This window comes from Cervus elaphus, chromosome 18 (genome assembly GCF_910594005.1).
Source record: "Cervus elaphus chromosome 18, mCerEla1.1, whole genome shotgun sequence".
NCBI classification, from domain to species: Eukaryota; Metazoa; Chordata; class Mammalia; order Artiodactyla; family Cervidae; genus Cervus; species Cervus elaphus.
The window spans coordinates 73444048-73467109 of NC_057832.1; the positions used below are offsets into that span (position 1 = coordinate 73444048).

Below are 23062 nucleotides of genomic sequence, written 5' to 3' on the forward strand. Positions count from 1 at the left end.
ACAGTCTGTGTTCTGAAAAGAAGGTGGCAAGCAGTTCTCTTGAATACCTACCTTTGTGTGTCAAGTACTGGCACTCCCATCTTTTCTTTTGGAGCTTTTCAAAGGACACTGGGCAAGCAAGGCCACAAGTGGTAAAGGTAAGAACTTAAAATTCATTTTCCTGAATCATTTTTTCCTGTTTTTTAAAGTTCAGGCATAGAATGAGGCACACATACATATATTTAAGGAGAGGCTCACTCTCAACAGAAGCAGTAGGAGAGACAGGAATCCTCCACTGAGTTAATCATCTCCGAAAATCTCAGTCAATTAAGAACATAATTGACCTACAGGGGTGGGATGAGGAGGGAGATGGGAGGGAGGTTCAAAAGGGAGGGGATATACGTATACTTATGGCTGATTCATGTTGAGGTTTGACAGAAAACAACAAAATTCTGTAAAGCAATTTTCTGTGAAGCAATTTTTTGTACAGCAATTCTGTGAAGCAATTTATCCTTCAATTAAAAATAAATTTTTTAAAAAAGAAAATAATCGAGTTTATTCTGAATAATGGAGTAATTAAAACCATGATTTATAATGATCTAATTCTGAAAACAAAAGTTGGAGTTGATCTAAACACGGAAAGAAAGTACTTATCGATTCCTAATTTCTAATTATTTTCTCTCCTCTTTCTTCACCACTGACTATTTGTGTGTGTGTGTGTGTGTGTGTGTGTGTGTTGAATGAGATCAATGTGAAATATCAATATTTCTAAACTACCTTTAAGATACATCAACTAGAAGCTTAATTTCTGCATAAATTCTTACCATAAAGACATAGATTAGAACTAAAAGTCTATGTTTATAAAATGAAATCATTACAGATGAGAAATCATTCCAACAGACCTTTTTCATTCATCCTTCATACATATCATGGTGCATATTCAGTCAGCCAACAAAAACAAGAAAACATTATTTAACAATGTTTAAGTTACTACCTATGGACCTAGAGGGTTCTTGTTAAGATTAATAAACTAATTTCAGATTCCCAAGTGTTTTACAACTATTGACAAAAACTTCATAAATGTATCATTTGTCCTTTGTGGATTAAGCAAGAGCTTTAATGGGCACTCTTAGTTCAGAAAATCAAAGCAAAGAAAAATCCAGGGCTCTAACATTTCCCAAGACTGACTTTATTGGCCACAAATACTATCAGTTGCTTTTTTGAAATGACAGTCTGACTTCACTCATTTTACAGAAAATGAACGAATGCCCAAAACCCAAGACTGAATAACACTGTCAGGCATTTTAGTATGCTTCATTCTTGCAACTCAGTCATAAGTGCTTTTCCTCAATCAACATACATGAGTATGCTTTATGCATACTTCCTCTTTTGTCACACAATATTAAAAAGATGTGTACACAGAGGTCTGAATTTAACAAAATTAGTAATTCTTACTGCTTTTTCAAGGACACTCTAAAGCAAAACTGAGAGAGGATTTTTTGGTTTGTTTTCAGTGTGAGACTGTGGTAGAGAATATGAAGGCTTAGTGTCCCTTACTTGGTAAGTGCTGCAGGCCAGCAGTTTTACTCACCACGCTTCGCACCATCAGTGCAAATGTCCACAGAGTGAAAGATGCCAATAACATCTTAATTTTATCATGAAAATGGTTTTGACCCTGGAGACCTCCAAGGGTTTGCAGACCATACTTTGAGAACCGCTGCCCTAGAGCCACTTCCCAAACAAGACACTCCAGGATATGTTCATCAGCATGGGTGGTTGTGGTGGTGGGGTGGTATCAGAACATTTTTCAAATATAAAAGGCTCTTCTTTATTCTGAGTTATGGCCTGTCCTATCTTAGGTATTAAAATATATTTTCTATTATGAAATAAAAGGGGAAACCAGATGGTAGTTTCTTGATTGCACTGCTTTTTTTTTTTTTATGCCCTTATTTGGCAAAACAGGGCTTCCCTGGTAGCTCTGTGGTAAAGAATCTGCCTGCAATGCAGGAGACCCAAGTTTGATCCCTGGGTCAGGAAGATCTTCTGAAGAAGGAAATGGCAACCATTTCCAGTATTCCAAAATACTCCAGTATTCTAGCCTGGGAAATCCTATGGACAGAGGAGCCTGATGGGCTACAGTTCACGGGGTCACAAAAGAGTATGACACGACTCAGCAATTAAACAACAAATTTGGCAAAATAAAGTCTGGCCACTGTATGCTAATTCCCAATTTTTTTAAGCTCAATGCCCTAGGGTGTCCTTCATCAAACAATTAACACTTTTCTAGATGCTCTGAGGCCCTTTTATAAGCTCCAAAACTAAATTCTTCAGGAAATAACTAAGAATATGCCATGGTGAAACACATTTCAGCCAATCAACAAACCAAATCTGTAAAAAACAGCAGCATTCACATGGCATAGCAGATTGGCAAATTTATACGAACTAGCTATTTATTTGAAACACATGCCACTAACAAAACCCGTTATTAAGCACCTTACAAATCCCACTCCAAGGATGCCTTCAATTGCACAAACTTCACAGTGGAAACTGTATCTCATTTCTTCGAAAACATTAAAAAAAAAAAAAAGGGGGTTAACCAGATGATCTTTAAATTCCCTTCCAGTTGACCCTGAAATCAGTGCGATTCAAAGTCCCAGGTAGTTAACTGATTTATGTGTGGTCCTGAAAAATTAGGAAAAGAAAACACAAACTGACTTACATAGACTAACTTACATATTTGCAAAATAGCTTGAAGTACCAAATATCTAGCAATCAAGCCAACATAAACAATACACAAGACAGTAATAATAGCGGAAGGCTATTCCCCCATCAAAGTTTACTTCAGTTAACTAGTTCCAAAGTCTTACTACAGATGGATAATGTGCACTGCAGTTCCAGGCTAACGTGGCAGAGGGAGGGGTTTGGGTGTGCGTTTTTCCAAATTAGATGTATTCTCCCTTCTAAAGTGAAGGATACGAAGAAAGAGGGGGAAAAAATAGTTGAGAGAGAAAAGACAAAGGAATCACACTTAATTTTACTTAAGGAGGGTGTGAGGAGGAAGATGGAGAATAAGCATTCATAAAGCTCTGATATAAAGAAAAAAGAATAAATTAAGCCCACAGTAAAACTTCAAAATTAAACAGGATAGAATCAATCAGGCTTAAACTAGAGAAAAGTAGATAAAGTGGCAGAATTTGCCTAATTTTCTGCAGCGCTGCCCCAATGAATTATTTCTGAGAGAAGGATCCACCCTCCTTAGCCAAGGCAAGTTATTGCATCAGGCGCCGGTGCTGGAGAAACCCGTTCGGTGCTTCCTACTAGGTCATCTACTCTTGGGGTTCTATTCCAAGCTTCTGGTTCTACCTGACTGGATGTGGGAATACCCTGTCCTCTCTAAATTCTGATGTCCATGCAGTGCCCTAGGAAAAGGAGGCCTGGATTAAACCACCAAGCTCTCCAGCCCATGAAACCTCCCTCCCTTCCGCAAAATCAAATTTCAAAATGTTCCATACGAAGGATGGCTGCCTTCACCGATTAACTCAGGAACATTTACAGCTTCCCACGTTTACGATCTGAAAGCTCACTCGTTTCAAGTGGTCTTTTCGGAACCCAGAAAAGGACAGGAGCGAAGGATGAACTCACATTATTAGAAGAGAGAAAGTTCAAAACCTCCCCTTATCCAGGGGAGGTTTTGCTTTCTCAGCGGACCATCCGGCTAAGCACCGAATGAAGATGTCAAGGAGGAAACAATATTTAAAGCATCTTGAAGATTAAAAAAAGAGAGTCAGGCGGTAAGAAGAGAGAACCCGCATCCTCTTCAGCTCGTAACTGACCAGCGAGGAATTAGGAATCTCGCCACCCAGGAAGCACAAAGAACATAGCAGGGACAGGAAATCTAAAATTAAGGTTATTGAGCTAGGACAGGGTGGAGAAGCTAAGGGTTACAGATCCCAGCGTCATCGGAGAGGGAAGAGGCACAGCAGTAACAAGGACTGGGAAAGGAGAACAGATCGCGAGAGAAGGGACGCAGGATGTCGAGGGATCCGCGGGAGTCACCCAAGGAGAGGGACCCACGGGAGGGAAGGTGGCCGGCGCACGCGGGGACCTGAGTCCAAAGTGAAGGAGGCGAGGAAGATGCCTGGAAACCAAGGGCTTCCAGAGAATGAAAGAGACGGGTAATCGATGAGGTGGACCGGTGCCCGGGAAAAAGAGAGAGAGAAGATGAGAAGAGGGACCAGGGGTGAGGAGAGCCGGGGCTGACTGCAAAGCGCAGAATGCCGGTACCTGCTGGCGCACGGCTAGTCTGAGAGGTGCCAGCACCTCCTCAGCCCCGGCGCCGTCCATGCTGCTCAGGGAGGCGGCGGCGGGGAACGAGGTCGGGGCGCGGGCGGGCTTGCTGATGGGCCGGCAGGGCAGGAGCGGAGGCCGGGCCGGGAGACCGGGTGGCGGCGACAGCAGCAGAGCGGCGCGGGCAGCTCTAAGCAGCGCCGGACGCAGAGAGGGCATGAGCCGGCGGCGCTGGGAGGTCGGGAGGGGGCGGCGGCGGAAGCGGCGCGCGCGGCCGGGCCGGGAGCATGATGAAATCGCCGCGTAAACGCCGCGGCGCGCGCAGCCGCACACTCCCCACCCCGCGACGCGGCGCCGGGTCGCCACCGGCCGATTCGACACAAAACCCCGGAAGGACCCGGAATCATTCAGAACCCCGAAAGGGCTTGAGCCGCCTTGGGCGCCCAAGAGGGCTGTGGGGTCCCAGGTAGACCCCCCGGTGAACAGATTTGCACAATGCGTTAGTGGACATTTAAGGACTCAGCCCCGTCCGAGACACGCGGACTGAAACTCACGAGGACCTTCAGAGCACAGGCTTATAGAGGGGCACTGACGCTCTGGCCGACCCACGGGAGTACACACTTCTGTTTCCGTTCTTTCGCCCCCTGGTTCTTAAAGGGTCATGTCCGACTCTGCGACCCCATGGACTGTAGCCCGCCAGGCTCCTCGGCCCATGGGATTATTCAGGCAGGAATACTTGAGTGGGTTGCCTTTTCCTCCTCCAGGAGATCTTCCCCACCCAGGCATGGAATCCGAGTCTCCTGCATTGGCAGGCGGATTCTTTACCACTGAGCTACCTGGGTAGACGTCAAAACAGATAGAGACTTAGACTTAGTGTTGCCCAAGCTCAGATGATTCTCAGATAAGGAAACAGGTCAAGAGAAGTGAATGATCTGTTCATCTTCACCCATCCATGCCTTCCCAATGTCAAGACAAAAGCTGAAGAAAGGGAGAAGAGGAATGATAGACTTATTTGGAGAAGATCAGTGCTGCCCATCCTTTGCTGGGCGAACAAGATTTGAATCAGCAAGGATGAGGAAAGGTAAGAGACAAAGACATGAGAAAGGCTGGAAAGCGACACTGTGCTGGGGAGTGGAGAGGAGCATCCAGGTGTCCCGGCTTCGCTCTGCTTGGCCCTGCCTCAGCTGACCTGACTCATGGTTAGGCCCCAGATGATGGACCCTCTGGAAGTGGCTTCTTCTCTCCCTCGCGCAGGTTGGCTGAAAAAGCTGGATTCTGTTTCCGCAGAGAGAATAGAAGAATAAGGAATGTGTTAATTTTAGAAATAGCATTACACACACCCACCAGAATGCCTAAAATGGAAATGATGGAAAATGCTAGGAGATGCTCAGGGACACTCCCACACAGCTGAGGGGAATGTGGATTGGTACTGACTTTGGAGGATGGTTTTGAGGGTATCTCCTGAAACCAACGGTACACACCTTAGTCCAAAGTGGAGGAGGCGAGGAAGATGCCTGGAAATCAAGTCTTCCAGGGAATGAAAGGGATCATGGGCAAAGAGGACCCGTGCCCAGGAGTGTACAAGAGTACACAGGCTCAACAGACTGAAATCACCTTTCCCAGAACTGTGAAAATTCATATTACTTCTCCTCTTTGAGCTTGTGTTTCTAGAGAACTACACACAACTTAGCATAAGCAGAACAGGTACAGAATGTTAAACAATTTGTATTCTTAAAACTTTTATTTCAAGATTTAATTTTTTTGGATAGAATATATACTTTCATTGAAGTATAATTAATTTACAATGTGTTAGTTTCAAGTGTATAGGAAAAGTGATTCAGTTATACATATATATTTTTTTTTCAGAGTCTTTTCTATTACTGGTTATTACAAGATACTGAATATAGTTCCCTGGGCTATACAGTAGGTCTTTGTAGTATAACTGTTTTATACACAGAGAATATATTTAAGTTTGTTAACCTGACATCAAACTTAAATATTGGGCAACTGCTAGATGATACTTCATTTAGTACAAGTTTTGATATTTATTAATCATTATTTTTATTTGGCTTTATTTTAACAGGTAATTTTATATTTTTAATTGAAGTATAGTTGATATACAATAGTGTATTACTTACAGGTGTACAGGATAGTGACTCACAGTTTTTAAGGGAGTGAGAGAAGATGAGCTGGTTGAATGGCATCATTGACTCAATGGATGTGAGTTTGAGCAAACTCCAAGAAATAGTGAAGGACAGGGAAGCCTGGCATGCTGCAGTCCATGGAGTTGCAAAGAGTCGGACACTACTGAGCAACTGAACAACAGCAACAGCACTCCACTTGCAGCTTTTTATAAAATATTGGTTATATTCTCTGTGTTCTACAATATATCCTTGTAGCTTATTTTATACATAATAGTTCATACTCTTAATCCCTTGCCCTTATATTGCCTCTTTATCCTTCTCTCTCCCTACAGGTAACCACTAGTTTGTGTTTTATTTGTTGTTGTTCATTCACTAAGTCTTGTCCAGTTCATTGTGGCTTCCCTGTCCTTCACTGTCTCCCAGACTTTGCTCAAATTCATGTTCATTGAGTCAGTGATGCTATCTAACCACCTCATCCTCTGCTGTCCCCTTCTCCTTTTGTCTTCAATCTTTCCCAACATCAGGGTCTTTGCCAATGGGTCAGCTTTTTGCATCAGGTGGGCAGAGTATGGGAGCTTCAGCTTTAGCCCATCAGTCCTTCCAATGAATATTCAGGGTCGATTTCCTTTAGTATTGACTGGTTTGATCTCCTTGCAACCCAAGGGACTCTCAAGAGTCCTCCAGCATTACAATTCAAAAGCATCAATTCTTCAGCACTCAGCTTTCTTTATGGTCCAACTCTTACATCTGTACTTGAGCCTGTTTCTTTTTTGTTATAGTCACTAGTTTGTTTTATTTTTTAGATACCACATATAAATGGTATCATACAGTATTTCTTGTTGACTTATTTCACTTAGCATAATATCCTCCAAGTCCATCCATGTTGCTGCAAATGCAAAGTTACATTCCTGTTTGTGGGTGAGTAGTATTCCAGTGTACCACATCTTCTTTATCCATTCATCTGCTGATGAACACTTGGGTTGCTTCAGTATTTTGGCAATTGTAGATAATGCTTCTGTGAACATTGGGGTCTGTGAACAGGTATTTTTCTCAAGTTTGTCTTTTTGGTTTTTCTTCAGGTATGTATGCAGGAGTGGAATCATATTGTAGTTCTAGTCTTAATTTTTTTTGAGAAAATTCCATACTGTTTTTCACAGTGACTGCATCAGTTTACATTCCTACCAACAATGTACAAGGGTTCTGTTTTCTTCACATCCTAGCCAACATTTGCTATTTGTATTCTTCTTGATGATAGCTGTTTTGACAGGTGTGAGGTGATATCTCATTGATAGGTTTTGATTTGCATTTCTCTGATGATTAGCAGTGTTGAGCATCTTTTCATGTGCCTGCTGACCATCTGCGTTTCCTCTTTGAAAAAATTTCTGTTCAGTTCTGCCCATTTTTTAATCAGGTTTTTTTTTTTTTGATGTTGACTTGTATGAGTTGTTTATATATTTTGTATATGCACCCTTTGTCAGTCATATCATTTGCAAATATTTTCTCCCACTCAGTAGGTTGCCTTTTTTTGGTCAGTGGTTTCACTTGTTATGCAAAAGCTTTTAAGTTTACTTTTGTCCCATTTGTTTATTTTTGCTTTTATTAGGAAACAAAAAAAAATTGCTATGAATTATGTCAGAGTGTTCTGCCTATATTTTCCTCAAGGAGTTCTGTGGTTTCTGGTCTTACATTTAGGTCTTCAATACATTTTAATTTAATTTTGTACAGGGTGTGGGAGAATGCTCTAATTTCATTCTTTTATTAATACATGTAGCTGTCCACTTTTCCCAAAACCACTTATCGAAGAGATTGTCTTTTCTCTGATGTATATTCTTGCTTCCATTGTCATGGATTAGTTGACCACAGCATGTGGGTTTATGTCTGTGCTCTCTATTCTATTGCATTGGGCTGTCTGTCAGTTTTTGTGTCAGTACCAGGCTGTGTTAATTAGCTTTATAGTGTAGTCTAGAGTAAGGGAGGGTGATTCCTCCAGCGCTGTTCATTTCTCTCAAAATCATTTTGGTTATTTGTGGTCTTTTGTGTTTCCATATAAATTTTAGAATTATTTGTATTTTTAACTTTTTTATTTCAAAATTTTATATTTATTAAGCATCGTTTTTGGAGAAGGAACTGGCAACCCACTCCAGTATTCTTGCTTGGAGAATCCCAGGGACAGAGGAGCCTGGTGGGCTGCCATCTGTGGGGTCGCACAGAGTCGGACACGACTGAAGCGACTCAGCAGCAGCAGCAGCAAGCATAGTTTTTGGCTTTATTTATTAGGTAATTTTGACTTTATCTTAAAAATTTTAAATATGAAAATCAATTAAAAATTTTAGATATACTCTTATTTAGATTTTTATTAAACCATGTTTAAACTCTGTACACTTTGGATACAGTTATACATTTTTTAAATTCTTTAGATCAATAATGTCACATCCATGTTCATGTGAGGATAGTCTTATCACTGTTCTCCAAATCTTTCCTTTCCTCCCTACAGTTCATCCTCCCTCCTTCTGCCTCAGTGATTATTTCTAAAAGGCAAAGCTGTGCTTCATGCACCTCTCCTCAGGATACTTCAATAGGTCCACAAGGACCTTAGCAGAATTTCCTAAGTCGTTTTCCTTAGGCATCTTAACCACTGGACCACCAGGGAAGTCTCCTCTCCAGCTTTTTGATGACTAGTACCAACGGCCAATGAAGAGATGAGTCCTCCTACCATAAGCCAAGTAAGTGAGCCACCTATGAAGCAAGTCCTCCGGCCCCACTCCAGCCTTCAGCTGACTGCAGCCCCAACCAATGTCTTGACTCCAACCTAGTGGAAGACCCTAATCCAGAACCACCCAGCTAAATAGCTCTCAAATTTCTCACCTAGAGAAACTGTGAGGTAATAAATGTTGCTTTTTAAGGTGATAGATTTTAGGGTCGTTTGTTACACAAAAACAGATAACTAATACAGGGTTCTTCCCTGAGTGACCATACAATCTGTTGTCTTGAGAAGTGAGTGGCCAATCTGTTGACTTTTAAAGGACCTGGTGAACCTTTGACAGTGAGAATGTCATAGCAGTGACTATAGTGTCCTCCCTGAATCTCCTTACTATAGAAGAGCCAGGCACTTGTCAAATAGTCATTCAGTAAACATTTAACCCCTGAGAAGCAAAGGACTCCAAGGCTTGATTTTTATGGGTCTTCTGCACTTAGGTGCCAGCAGCAATAGTGGGGGCTAAAGCAGGGAGGTGCCCTGAAAAAGATCCTAAATGTAGGAGGAGTGAACACAGGCTATGATCCAGCTGGGTTGGCTTCCTTAATTCTCTCTCACTGGCTATTTTCTGGCTCCCGTGTGTATGTGTGTGCGCTAAGTCTCTTCAGTTGTGTCCAACTCTTTGTGACCCCATGGACTCTAGGCTCCTCTGTCCATGGTATTCTCCAGGCAAGAATACTGGAGTGGGTTGGGTTGCCTTGCTCTCCTCCAGAGGATCTTCCCAACCCAGGGATCAAACCCACGTCTCCTGCATCTCCTGTATTGCAGGTGAATTCTTTACCACTAGCACCACCTGGGAAGCCCTTTCTGGCTTCTGAGTCATTAATAAAGTTCTGTCTCAACCTCCAGCCTGCCCAAGCAGAGATTTGTTTCAGCCTCTGTCCTCCAAAAACTAGGAAGCAAGGTCCTGAGTGATAGTATCTTTGGCTGCTTCAGAGTCATTTATCACCAGATTAATGTCTGTTTTGAGTTTACTGGTGTGGAAGCATCAGGAGGAGAGAGAACCGCTGCTCTTTCCTTCCCTCCTTGAGTCCTTGGCATAGTTAAGAGAAGATTTTATCTTCCGACACTGTTAACTTAGGGGTGATGGGAGAAGATGCCTACCCAGGGGCTTGGAACATGAGGAGCAGAAGTGGCTAGAGTGGCAGAATTTTCTCTGAGACAGGGAACCAAGGTCTGTGACTCTCAAGAAATGGAGACCAGCAACTGTTCCCAAACACCGTCCTGGTCACAGTGTCAGGGTCTTGGTGAGACAGGCTTATGCAGCACCCCTAGGGAGGCTGGAGGCAAGCCCTGAGACTCCTAGCCTTTGAAACGATTCCTATGTTCCAGCTTGGCACACAAGTGACCAAACTGCTCGCCTTCAAAGGACTTCTGAAGACTTGCTCGGTGAATGTCACAGCAGAAAGAAGTTACCCCCACCCCCCCCAAATCTTGCATGCTGCTTAAAAGCCCTGGCACCTGTCACATAGTCAGTGACATTTACAAAGTGCCTACTAGGTGCCAGACATTGTTCTAGACACTGGATGGACAGCAATGAACAGACAGACTTTCTGTTTACAAGGAGCTTATGTTCTTTGGGACCAGACTGGCAAGATAAAAATGAGCTGACTAGTAAATAGTTTCAGACAGTAATAAAAACTCTAAAAATAATAAAGTGGAAAAATTATATTAAATATGACCTGAGGTAAGGGTGGTGTTTAGGTAGGTGGTCAGGCCTCTCTGAGGAGGTGACACTTGAGGGATATAAAGATGACAAGTTAGCCATGAGAAGACCTGGAGTAATAGCATGTGCAAAGGCCCTGAGGTAGGAACCTACTTGGCCTGTGTAAAGAACAGTACGAAAACCCATGTGTCTGGAATGTTGGGAGTGAAGAGAGAAGTATGAAATAATATCAGAGAGGTAAACAGAGACCAGATCATATAGATCTTGTTGGCCATGTAAAAATAAATCATTTATTTTCAGTGCAGTGGGAAGTCACTGAAACATTTGAAGCATAGGAGTAAATGGTCTGATGTGTCTTTTAATATGTCTGGCTGTGTGTGTAGATCGAGCTAGAATGAGACAAGAGTGGAGGTGGAGAGACCAGTTAGAGGTAGTTACCTGTAGTTGCCTGGATCAGAATAGTAATAGTGGTGATATTGAAAGAGGATGGGGCATTTTAAGTTTCTATTGGAGTATAATTGATTTACAATATTGTGTTAGTTTCAGGTGTATAGCAAAGTGAATCAGTTATATATAAACCTATATCCTCTCTTTTTTAGAGAAAGGGATTGGATTTAGGAAATATTCTAAAGGTAGAACAAATTAGACATGCTATAGATAGTTGTGTTGGAGGACAAAGGAGAATCAGGAAAAGCAAATAATAAAGATGGAATTGTAAGCCAGTGGGTATATTTCCTGGTGTGGAAAAAAAAAAAATGGGAGAGGTGCAGGATTCCTGCATCCGAGGACAGGGATCCAAAACAGAGGCCGTAGATTAGACCTAAGGATGAAAATGGTGATTAAGGACAGAAGAAGGAGGTATAGAAAGTGAGAGGCAGACAAAGCTTAGGGGTAAGGGACTCCCCTTGTGTTGGTTTTTCTGTGAAGGAGTAGGTAAAGTCGTTTGTTGAATGTGAAGAGGAGGGTTGCAGGGCTGTAACGAGGAGGGTGGAGACGGTTTGTAAAAGCCCTTGTGAAGAACAGTAGAGTAACCCTGTTGGGGCGGGCAGGGACTTCCCCAGTGGCTCTGCAGTAAAGAATCCGCCTGCAATGCAGCCGGTGCAGAAAGCACAGGTTCGATCTCTGGGTCAGGAAGATTTCCTGGAGGAGGGCATGGCAACCCACTCCAGTATTCTTGCCTGGGAAATCCCTTGGACAGAGAAGCCTGACGGGCTACATTCCATGGGGTGGCAAAGAGTCAGACTTGACTAAAGCGACTTAGCACACGTGCACACACCACCCCCCACTAAAATATGTTGAAATCCTACCCCCTGGTACCTCTATATGAAATCTGCAGGTTCTGAGATTACCCAGAGCGTCTTTTGTTCACCACCTGGGTTAAATGACCCCAAAGAGAGCTAGAGTCAGAATACGAGGGAGTAGTCCCCCGTGCTAGACTGCGTCCTTCAGGATGCAGACGTCAAGACAGGATGAAGCGCGCAAGGATTTTATTGGGGGGAGCACCTATGTGAAAGGAAAGGAAGAGGAAGCGAGGGAAGTCGGGAGAACCACCTGACCACAGGGAAGTCTGACCCCACGGGGAGGAGAGAGGGAGAGACGGCCGAGTGAAGCATCCTAGCCTGCCGTGTAGTCTAAGGAAGGTTCAGCAAAGCCACTAGGAGTTCAGGAACAAAGTTGATAGTAGAGAAGTCCCCTGTACTTACGGAACCAGCTGCCTTAGTGCATCAGCGGCGCTCAGTCAGTGGCAGCGAGCAGCCTGTAGGGGGCGTGCTTTGGCACAGACTAAGGATTTCAAAGAGCAGCCGCTGTGGTAGGAAGTCTGCCAGGTGTATTCTTGTATCGCCACGCCTCCCATCAGATCACCATCTAATCCCGGTCTGGACTGTTTTTTTCTCGTCCTTTCCAGATCCTTTGAGTTCTAGCTAATCGAACATGACTAAAATTTGTTGTACAACACTTCCCAGCCTATGTACCATCCTCGATGCCTTTGCCTTTTCTGCTGGTTGGGTCTCAATGTCCATATGTTAAGGGTGGCAGAGCCTGGTCCCTTCGTGACTATGGGGAACAGAGCCCCTCCCTGACTCCTTTCTGATAAGCTCTATGATGTGTAGACACCAGCAAAAAGTGAGTTTCCATTGCGTTTGAGCTATGATACATTCTGTATTTGCTAGAGGAGTAGACCTGGGCAAACTTCAGGAGATGGTGAGGGACAGGGAGGCCTGGCATGCTGCAGTCCGTGGGGTCAAAAAGAGTCGGACATGACTGGGTGCCTGAACAACAACAGACTTGCTCTAACTACTGTACTACCACTGGGTCACAAGTGGGAAAGATGGTCAGGTAATCTGGGACACAGGAGAGGGAGGGTAAGAAGAGCAATTTGATTTGCAAAAGTTCTGTCTGTCCATGACCTCTTAGGAGTGTGGAGTTAGACTGCACACAGGCTGGTGGGAATCATCCTGAGTGAGTGGACTGACTGGTGGTCCTGGCTGTCTTCCCTGGGTCAGGGTCTGTCTAGCTTTCTGATGCCTCTACTTCTTTACCTTCTCCTTCTCTGGCCATTTGTCGTCCAAGCTCAGCCGTGTGCAGACTTCCCAGGAGCCCCACCCTGGCTTTCTTCCCGCCCACACCCCCAGGAGCCTAAGAGATGCTTCCCAGACCTTAGTGTAGGAGTAAGGCTGCACATGTCTGGTCTCTGTGTGACCTGAGACAAGGCCTTTCCCCTCTCTGGCCTCAGTCTCCCCCACTGAATAACGGGGGAACTGGCTCTGCTACCCTCTGGCCCCTGACTGTTTTTACTATGGGCTTGTGAACCTGCAACTTAGGGAAACACATGCCAAGAAATGGAAGAAGAGCAGACTTCCCTCTGTCCAGCAGAGGGGAGCATCTCCCCACAAACCAATAGCTCCGCAGCGCGAGGGCAGTGACAAGCCTGTGGAGGCCGGGCCTTCTGGGGCGTTCGTGCAGGAAGTAGCCTCTGAGCAGGGTTCTGAGCACCAGGGACCCTGCCCCCAGAACGTGACCATAGGGAAGCCCTCAAGCGCCTTCTCAGCTCTTCCCTAAGGCAGTCTGACCCTCCATACCTGTCCTGTAGAGAGTCGGTCAGTCAGCACACATCAGTGGAACTCTGGCTCTGCCAGTTAGATGGGGAGGACGAAGCTTATGCAAGCTGGGAAGACAGGACAGCAAAACCAGACAGATAAGCACAAGGCTCACCCAAGCTAGCTGTACCCCTAGGTTGACATGTCTCCAGCTGGACGGGACCTCAGACTCCCAGTTATGGTTTGAGTTGTGTCTCTCAAAAAAGATAAGGTCACCTTCTACTGTGACCTCATTTGGAAATAGGGTCAGTGAAGCTATAACTAAGTTATTATTATAACTTATAAATTGAGTTTGTCCTGGTGTATGGCGGCCCTTAATCCAATGTGACTGGTGTCCTTGTAAGAAGAGGGTAGTACAGGGGAAACATGGCCATGGGAGACAGAGGCAGAGATTGGAGTTGTGCTGCCAGAAGCCGAGGAACACCTGAGGCTGCTAGAAGCTGGAAGGATCCTTTCTCAGAAACTTCAGAGGGAGCACGGCCCTGCCGGTACTCTGATCTTGGACTTCCAACCTCCAGAACTGTGAGATGATGAATTTCTGTGAAGTCACCTAGTTTGAGGTATTTTATTATGGCAGTCCCAGCAAAAGGTATTAGTTTGGGCATACCTAACTGTTCCTCCAGCCCCCCACCCCCAGCTCCCTGGGCAGAAGCTCTGCGTCCACTCGGTCCCACCTCTGCTGCAGACTTTGATCTGTATGCATAGTGCTTGTTGTTACTGCCATTGATTTTAACTTTGATTTTGTGTGTGATTGGCTGGACCGCTCCTACAGGTGACTCACCTGGCACCTGTGGGCATTTGAGCTGTGGTCCCTGTTCCACACATCCCTGGTGCCTAGGAGGAGGAACCCCTCAGCTGCCCCCCAAACTCCTCTCAGCAGAGGCTGTTCTTTCCCTCCTCAGGCTTCCTGTCCACACGGGGCAACTCTGACCCAGATAATGTTTTTATGCTGCAAAAGTCTGCCTACCTACAGCTTCTGCCCACCTGTCCTTGCTCTGTATCAGGGCCACCAAGAACCCTCTGCCCTTAGACATTTATGCACAGGAGCCTTATCCCCTTAAGAGCTGTCTGGTCCCAAGTCCCTCAGGATGTCCTCATTGCTGTGTTTTCCTGACGGTCACCTTACCTGGACTAGCTCCAGTTCTCTTTGTAGTTAGGGGCCAACACTAGACATGATATACCTGGTGTATGTTCCAACAGAGTCAAGAGGGCAGGAGCATCACCTCCCTTGTTCTGAAGTCAATATGTTTGATGATGCAGCCTGAGACCACCTGAATGGCTGTGACCATGGCAACTCCAGGGGAGAGATGAGAGATGGTGTGTTCTTTGGTCACTGAGAACACTTCCACAGGCACAAGAGTTTGGTATGAGGATGATAAACTGCCTGCTGAAGGGAAAAAGGTGGTGTCCATCTGGATGCTCAAGACAGAATTCTTTTTTCAATTGAAGTATAGTTGATTTACAATACTATTAATATGTTAGTTTCAGGCATACAGCAAAGTGATTCAGTTATATTCTTTTTTCAGATTCTTCCATCTCCCCCATCATGTCCCTCATCTCCTTAGTCCTTCCTACATGGCTTATGCCTTATACCAGGAGGGTTCCTGGATACAGGTAAGATCCCATTCAGGCTAACCCAAATGACTGGACATCTACTTGAGGTACAACAGGGAGTCAGTGGGAGCCTGGGAGCCAGGTTCAAGAATGTGCAGACTTGAGAGAGGTCTGAATGGCCAGGAAGCAGAGAATATTAGCTAGAAATTGCTTCTGGCTGCAAGTAACAAAGACATGAAAAACAGGCATAACAACACAGTGCTCTGTTTTTCTCTCATCTGAAAAGAAGCTCAAAGATAAGAAGTCCAGGGCAGGTGCAAGGCTTAAGGATGTTGTGGCTGAGTTCTTTAAATTTCTGTTGGCTTTTCTAGGGCTGGTTCAAGATGACTAGTGAAGTGGCAGTTAATAGGCTCACCTCTTGGACAGGAAGGATGAAGAAGAGGTAACAGGACAGCATAGCTGTCTCTCTCTTCAGGAAGCCCTGGGTACTCAATCACTGTAGCCAACATCCCATTGACCAGCACTGGGTCATACAGTGTGATGTTTAACTTTATGTGTCACCTTGGCTAGGCCAGCATCCAGATATCTGGGCAAACACAAATGTTCCTGGAAGGAATTTTTAGATGAGATTAACATTTAAAGCAGTAGACTTTGAGTAAAGTAAATCTCCATCATGTGGGTGGGCCTCATCCAAACAGAAGAAGGCCCTTAGGAAAAGACTGAGGTCCTCCAAGGATCCAGCCCACAGGCTAGAGTGTGGAACCCCTGTCTTAGCATAGCAGCAGGCAAGGAGGTAGAAAGGACACTGAAGGGGGAGAGAAAAAACTGGCATGAGAACTAAGGGAACACTGGCAAAAGGTGAGCCCTTTAAATCTGCCAAGGACAGAAAGAAGGCAATTCTTCAATATTCCTCAATAGTTTACCTGCCTGGGAGAAAAGGGCAGAAAGGTGTCTGCATAGCTGGAAGTGTATCTCAGCCATCTCAGGGTTAGCACGGCATCCATGCTCCTGGAGTCTGCAGACCCTGCTGGCCGGATGCCCAAATGCAGTCAGCTCACTGTGATTTGTTCCCTTTGAAAACAGCAGGTGGACAAATGGCTCTCTCAGCTCCATGGTAACCAGATCACATTCTCCTCTCACAGGAGGATCACGAGCGCACCCCTGCAGACACTGATCCATTTGTGTGCCCTAAGCTCCTTTCAAGGCTAGACCCTGGACTTGGAACACAAAAATGGATAAACCCAAGTCCCCGTTTTCAAGGAGTCCACAGGCTGGAGAAAGAGACAAACCTGAGGAGTCAACAGAATGACGATAAGTGGTTGACTGAGGAAAGAACACACCAAGTACCTCCTCTTTGGGATCAAGAAGCTGACTTGCTGGGTTTCTCTGAAGAGCCTTGCTTGGGCTGAATTGAAGAGAATCAGTCAGACTTGGTCAAAAGGATGAGCTGGTGAAGCTTGAGAGCCACAGCACCTTTGAGGAACAGCAAGCATGGCCCGAGGACTTCCCTGGTAGCTCAGTCAAAAAAGAATCCACCTGCAGTGCGGGAGACCTGGGTTCGATCCCTGGGTTGGGAAGATCCCCTGAAGGAGGGCATGGCAACCCACTCTAGTATTCTTGCCTGGAGAATGCCCATGGACAGAGGAGCCTGGCAGGCTGCAGTCTATGCGGTTGCAAAGAGTCGCACATGACTGAGCGGCTAAGCACACAAGCGCAGCCTGAGCCCAGGGCCCTCGAGGGTCTTGGAGGTGGACAGGGAGGGACCCACGGTATCAGTCCAGAGCTCTGTACCCACACTGTTCTCACCAGGGTCCACCAGCAACCAGTGCCCCGTCCAGGGGCCTTTCTCCAGCCCATTTTTGGGCCCCTCCCTTCTCTCTCTTTTAAAAAATGCATTTACTTATTCTTTGGCCATGCTGCTTGGCTTGCAGTATCTTAGTTCCCCAACCAAGGACCGAACCTGGGCCCACGGCAGTGAAAGCCCTGAGTCCTAACCGCTGGACTGCCAAGGAAGTCCCCCCTGCCCCTGCCCCTGCACCCTCCCCCAAAAAAAGATCCTGTCTTGATATCATGATGATCAGAACAGCAGGATGCCACCAGCTCCTGAGGTTTCCTCCACTGTCTGGCTGCCCTAACTCACTATTCTTATTGACTTCCTCATTTCCTTAAATTCTAACTTCCTTTTCCAGCTGTCCCACCTCTAGGTGAATCAGAAACCTCCTCCTTTCTCATTTCCATCTCTAGTTCTCTTTGCATATTGGTCTCAGTTCCTCCTACCACAAGATAAGCCTCCTGTGGTGTCTGGAAATGTGGCTGCAAGAACTCCAGAGAAGCAATCCATGGGGATTCCCACGTTCACCCGTCCATCCTGCGGAAGGATTCTGACTGGTGGTGGTTGGGGTGTGTTATTGCCCTGGAGCTCATCACTGTTACTAGCGCAATGAAGACAGTATGATTTGTGATGGGAGAAATGAGGGGCTATGATTGGCCCCATCAAAATCATACTGAAAGGCAGTTCCCAAATGCAGGTGTGTTGGTCAAGGTCGCAGTCAGGAGATAGGAACTACATAATATGAACAAGGAAAGTTTAATTATTAACTAATAACAGAGAGTTAACCACTAAAGGGTAAAGAACTCTAAAGAATATAGAAGGAGATAAATGGATAAACACAATGTGGTATATACTACATACAATGGAATATGATTCTGCCAAAGGAAATTCTGATACAGGCTGGATGACTTAAACTGCAAACAGTTACTTTCTCACAGTTCTGCAGGCTGGAGATTCATGATCAAGGTAACACAAATTTGGTCTCATGTGAGACTCCTCTTCCTGGCCTGTAGCCAGCTTCCTCCTCACTGCGTCCTCATCTGGCATCCTCTGTGTGCGTACTCACTCCTGCATCTCCCTCTGCTTATAAAGTCGCCAATCCTGTTGGATCAGGGGCCCACCCCTATGACTTTATTTAATTTTAACTCCCTCCCTAAGGGCCATATTTCCCAAGACAGTCCCATTGGGTTTAGGTCAGCCCATAACAGTGACCACGGCATGGAGAAGACACGGGTAAAGTTAGAAATTTCGGGGAAATTCATTTTGAGGAGGCTTTGACAATGCTGGGTGCTACCAGATGCCTGTCAAAGGGAAGGAGCAGGAGCAGTCCATGGAATACCTTGACTCTGCACCTTCGTTGGGTGATTGTATGGCTGTTAACATATCAGACCCCCATCTTGGGACCTTACAATTTCTCCTGTCCTTCTGCTGACCCTACCCAGGGCTGTGCAGTAAATCACTTCTCTGTCATCAAGGGCTTTGTAGTTCATAGATATTATTTAATAATCATAGGGATCAGGTGGCCTCTAAACTGTTAGTCCCCAAACAATGATGCAAACTTCACTGACGTATTCCCAGCACCCACGAGCCCAGTTAGCGTTCAGAAATCTTGACTTAGGAATGCATGTCCTGTTTCCAGGCACATACCTCTAGATCTTAGACTAGCTATAAAATTGTCCCCGTGGCCCCTCAGTGGTGTGTAATGCAGCTGCAAATGCTTCTGGATTGCTGACCACCTGACCTGGATCCCACCCTGTGAGTAAGTGACCCTGTAATAAACTGATCCATTAACCATATAGAGCTGCCCGTCTCATTCTTTTGTCTCAAGATGCTTCTCAGTTCAGTGGGCACTTTTCATTCCCTTGGTCCTTTGACAGTGGTCTTTACATTTTCTACTTTAGATGGTCTGGAAAGCTGAATATGAGACACGACTTTATTTTGGGGGCTGTAAGTTCCCAACCAGTGTCAGCTATGCAGCTGCTGTATTCCTAGAGTTGGGGAGGAAGAAATAGTCCTCTGCCTTCCTAGTTTCTTCTGGCTGGTGTAGGAGTTAAATTGACATGAGACTGATCATCAGGAGAAAATCAAACAAAATTTTAATAACATGTATACATGGGAGAGGGCTTCCCAGGTGGCGCTAGTGGTAAAGAACCCACCTGCCAATGCAGGAGACATAAGAGATGAGGGTTCAATCCCTGGGTTGGGAAGATCCCCTGGAGGAGGCCATGGGAACCCACTTCAGTATTCTTGCCTGTAGAATCCCCATGGACAGAGGAGCCTGGCAGGCTATGGTTCATAGGGTCTCAAAGAATCGAACACAGCTGAAGCAACTAAGTACGCATGCACGCATACATGGAAGAGGCCCTGGAAAACTAACTGTCCAAAGTGAATAAAACCCTCACCTTAAATACTGTTTTTAGCTAAAGACAAAAGACGATGTTGGGGGTATTGGTTTGGGACCTCAAAGGGGAGGAAGGCAATTCACATGGAGATGAAAAAGCAACTATTTGGGAAAGGAATGTTTGCTGGGCTGACAGAGAGACAATGGGACACAGAGTGGACTCTGCTCTCTGCTGAGTTCCCCCAGCACACCTGACTCACATTCTTTGCACATGTAGCTGGTGAAGGCTCTATTCTAGGAACAGAGCCTCTATCTAAATTCTTTCAGGCAGTTAAGCAGAAGATCAAAGTCTCTTCCAGAGTCTTTTTGGCCTTGATTGTTTTCAGCTCAAAATAATCCGTGTGCCCAAGAGACATTTTGGGGAGGCAAGTTTACTGCCCTACACTGGTGCTTAGAATAGTGCCTAGTACATCATAGGTGCTTAATAAATTAATTAACAAACATCAGGTGTCTTTGCCCATCTATTTCTCTTAAACTCATTTATTTCCATTTCATTTTGCTGACTTTTTTGGTTATTCCTGCCCCTGTGTCCTTAACAATATTTTCAGCAGTGTTTTTCCTTCCTTGGGCTAATTTCTATTTTCTTTTTCCACTTTTTTTCTGAGCTCATGTTTCACCTCCAGATGCTTCACCATCCTTCCCCTGTACTCTGTCTTCTTAGAGGCAACCATCTCATTGTTGTTTAAAATGCCTGGCAGTTGTTTGCTTCACTGCCCTTGTCTGCTCTAAGGCAGTGTTTCTGTTGAGGAGTCTGCATTTGCTACTTGCTTTTCCTCTCCCTTTCCTCTGCCCAAAGAGACTCTTTGCAGTTTCCTTTCTGATGACTCATCTTTGAACAAGTGGAGTTTTTCCAAGCTCTTTACTAAATCATTGGAGGGGAAGGGTCAGGGCAGTGTTTCCTGTCAGCTAGAACAGGAAAACCTTAGGACCCAGGGTTTTAGATGTGAGCTTGATCGGCCTTTACTTCTTAGATCAGACATGTCAGGGCAAGTTTGACAATCCAGAGATGCTTGGCCTCTGCCAAGGAGACATGCATGATTTGCCTTTCTTTCACTTATTTATTCTTTTATTGTCTTCATGCCAATTTAGTTAGTTAGTTCAGTCGCTCAGTCATGTCCGACTCTGCGACCCCCATGGACTGCAGTATGCGGGCCTCCCTGTCCATCACCAACTCCCGGAGTTTACTCAAACTCATGCCCAGTGAGTCAGTGATGCCATCCAACCATCTCATCCTCTGTTGTCCCCTTCTCCTCCTGCTTTCAGTCTTTCCCAGCATCAGGGTCTTTTCAAATGAGTCAGCTCTTTGCATCAGGTGGCCAAAGGATTGGATTTTCAGCTTCAACATCAGTCCTTCTAATGCATATTCAGGACTGATTTCATTTAGGATGGACTGGTTGGATCTCCTTGCAGTCCAAGGGACTCTCAAGAGTCTTCTCTAACACCACAGTTCAAAAGCATCAATTCTTTGGCACTCAGCTTTCTTTATAGTCCAACTCTCACATTCATACATGACTACTGGAAAAACCATAGCTTTGACTAGAGGGACTTTTGTTTGCAAAGTAATGTCTCTGCTTTTTAATATGCTGTCTAGGTTGGTCATAACTTTTCTTCCAGAGAGGATGTTTATGTCCTAGTGCCTGGGGACAGAGACACAGGGGTGGAAAGACAATGTCTGCAGCTCAGCCTCACAAGGACCAGGCCTGAGCCATCTGCCGAGAGGAGCTGCAGGTGGCAGAAGACAGGGCTGTTCTGCTTCAGGGGCCAGATGCCCAAGTGCGAAGGCAGAGAGTGCAAGAGCTTCTCCCCACTCCTGCCAGGATCGGGAGCTCAGATATGGGGGCCAAAGAGAACACAGCCAGGCTTTGGTGTCACATCAACTGAAATCTTAGGTTGCAAGGGACAGTAACCATCTTGACCAATGTGTGCAAGCACCCAGATTTTCTTTCTCCCTCCATCTTCATGCGGTCCTGATGCAGCCGTCAATGACAGGACCACCATTGCCACATCTGGCCACATATCACCACCCCTCGCCACCTCCACCTGGGCCCTGGACCCAAGTCTGACTTAGAATATTTTAAGACCCAGTTAGGAGTCTCAGTGTTTGGACATTGTAATCAAAGGAGCATCTAATGTAGATAGAGGGGTCAAAGGAGGGTTTGAATATTGAGACTCTGCAGAAATGGGGCTGCTGTAGAGTTTCCATGTCTCGCAAGGTCCCTGCCTCAGGTGGCTTAGCAGTAATTATTTTTGGGCTTCTCATCAGATTCAAATTCCCTGGAAAGAGAGAATCCAAGGTTTATCGATAATGTGAGGAAAGAACTAAAATGTATCAGCTGCCAAGGGCTGATGTCATCTATTTTGCTTTTGCTTCTTTAAAAGAAATGCCAGAGCAGCATTGTGCCCAAGCCTGTCCTTTCTAGAGAGAGCCCCACAGTTCCACTCCTGAAAAGTGAAGATCAAAGGAAGCAAAGGACAGCAACCACCAAGCTTTATCCTCCATAACCCTACACCCTCTACTCCAGATAAAAGCAAACCACTTCTTCACCATGGGTTCCAAGTTAAAAATAGGGTACATTTCTCAAGAAGTTTATTTCCTTTTAAAATCTTTTTGTGAAATCTAGGTTACCCTGGTACTTGTGTCTTTGTTTTTAGCTACCAAAAAGATTGATCTTAACTCAAAACCCATTCATATCCCCTCCTGGTAGAAGTTGTGCAGAGCTCAGGTGAAAGGCTTTCTGAAAACTCACCTGAAACCAGCTCAACAGTCTAAGAGGAATTCTCATGGGAAGGATTTGAAGACGATTCAATTAGTAAAAAGATTCTAAATTGGACCCAAGCAAGGGAAAAAAATCATAGAAAAAGAAAAGATGTTCAGTCACACTGAGAAACTAAAATCAGAAACAGTTATCACTGAGAGTTTGTTCAAGAAATGAATGCTAACTACCTGCAGTTGTTCTTGTTTAGTCGCTAAGTCATGTCCAACTCTTGTGCGACCCCACGGTCTGTAGCCCACCAGGCTCCTCTGTCCAAGGGTTTCTCCAGGCAAGGGTACTGGAGTGGCTTGCCATTTCATTCTCCAGAAGATCTTCCTGACCCTTGTCTCCTGCATTGGCAGGCCGGTTCTTTACCACTGAGCCACCTGGGAACTCCATATTGACTACCTACTGGGTTTCAAATGATACATTTAATATTAAAGATATCAAAATAGATAAGACATAGGCCTAGCCCCCCAGAGCTGATTGAGCAGTAGAGAAAACACTTCAATATTTCAGTGGAATCACCAGCAACTTGTGTCAACAGTCTGTTATGTGCTAATTGTCTTTTTCCTGATCATAAAAGCAATGCAT

At 45.1% G+C, this 23062-nt stretch overlaps 1 protein-coding gene and 1 long non-coding RNA gene across 2 annotated transcripts in view; one reads left to right on the forward strand and one right to left on the reverse strand.

Annotated features, from left to right (window-relative positions):
* GARS1 (glycyl-tRNA synthetase 1) overlaps positions 1-4485 on the reverse strand; it is a 49639-nt gene extending 45154 nt beyond the window's left edge. Inside the window, exon 1 of the mRNA XM_043872087.1 lies at positions 4264-4485. Within this exon, the coding sequence (XP_043728022.1) occupies positions 4264-4485 (222 nt within the window). The remainder of the gene's footprint in view (positions 1-4263) is intronic.
* Positions 4486-4743: 258 nt separating this feature from the next.
* LOC122674060 lies at positions 4744-19099 on the forward strand. The gene is made up of 4 exons (XR_006334880.1): positions 4744-5970; positions 8905-9133; positions 15456-15543; positions 16626-19099. It is a non-coding gene; the product is annotated as an uncharacterized LOC122674060 (long non-coding RNA).
* The last annotated feature ends 3963 nt before the right edge of the window (positions 19100-23062 follow it).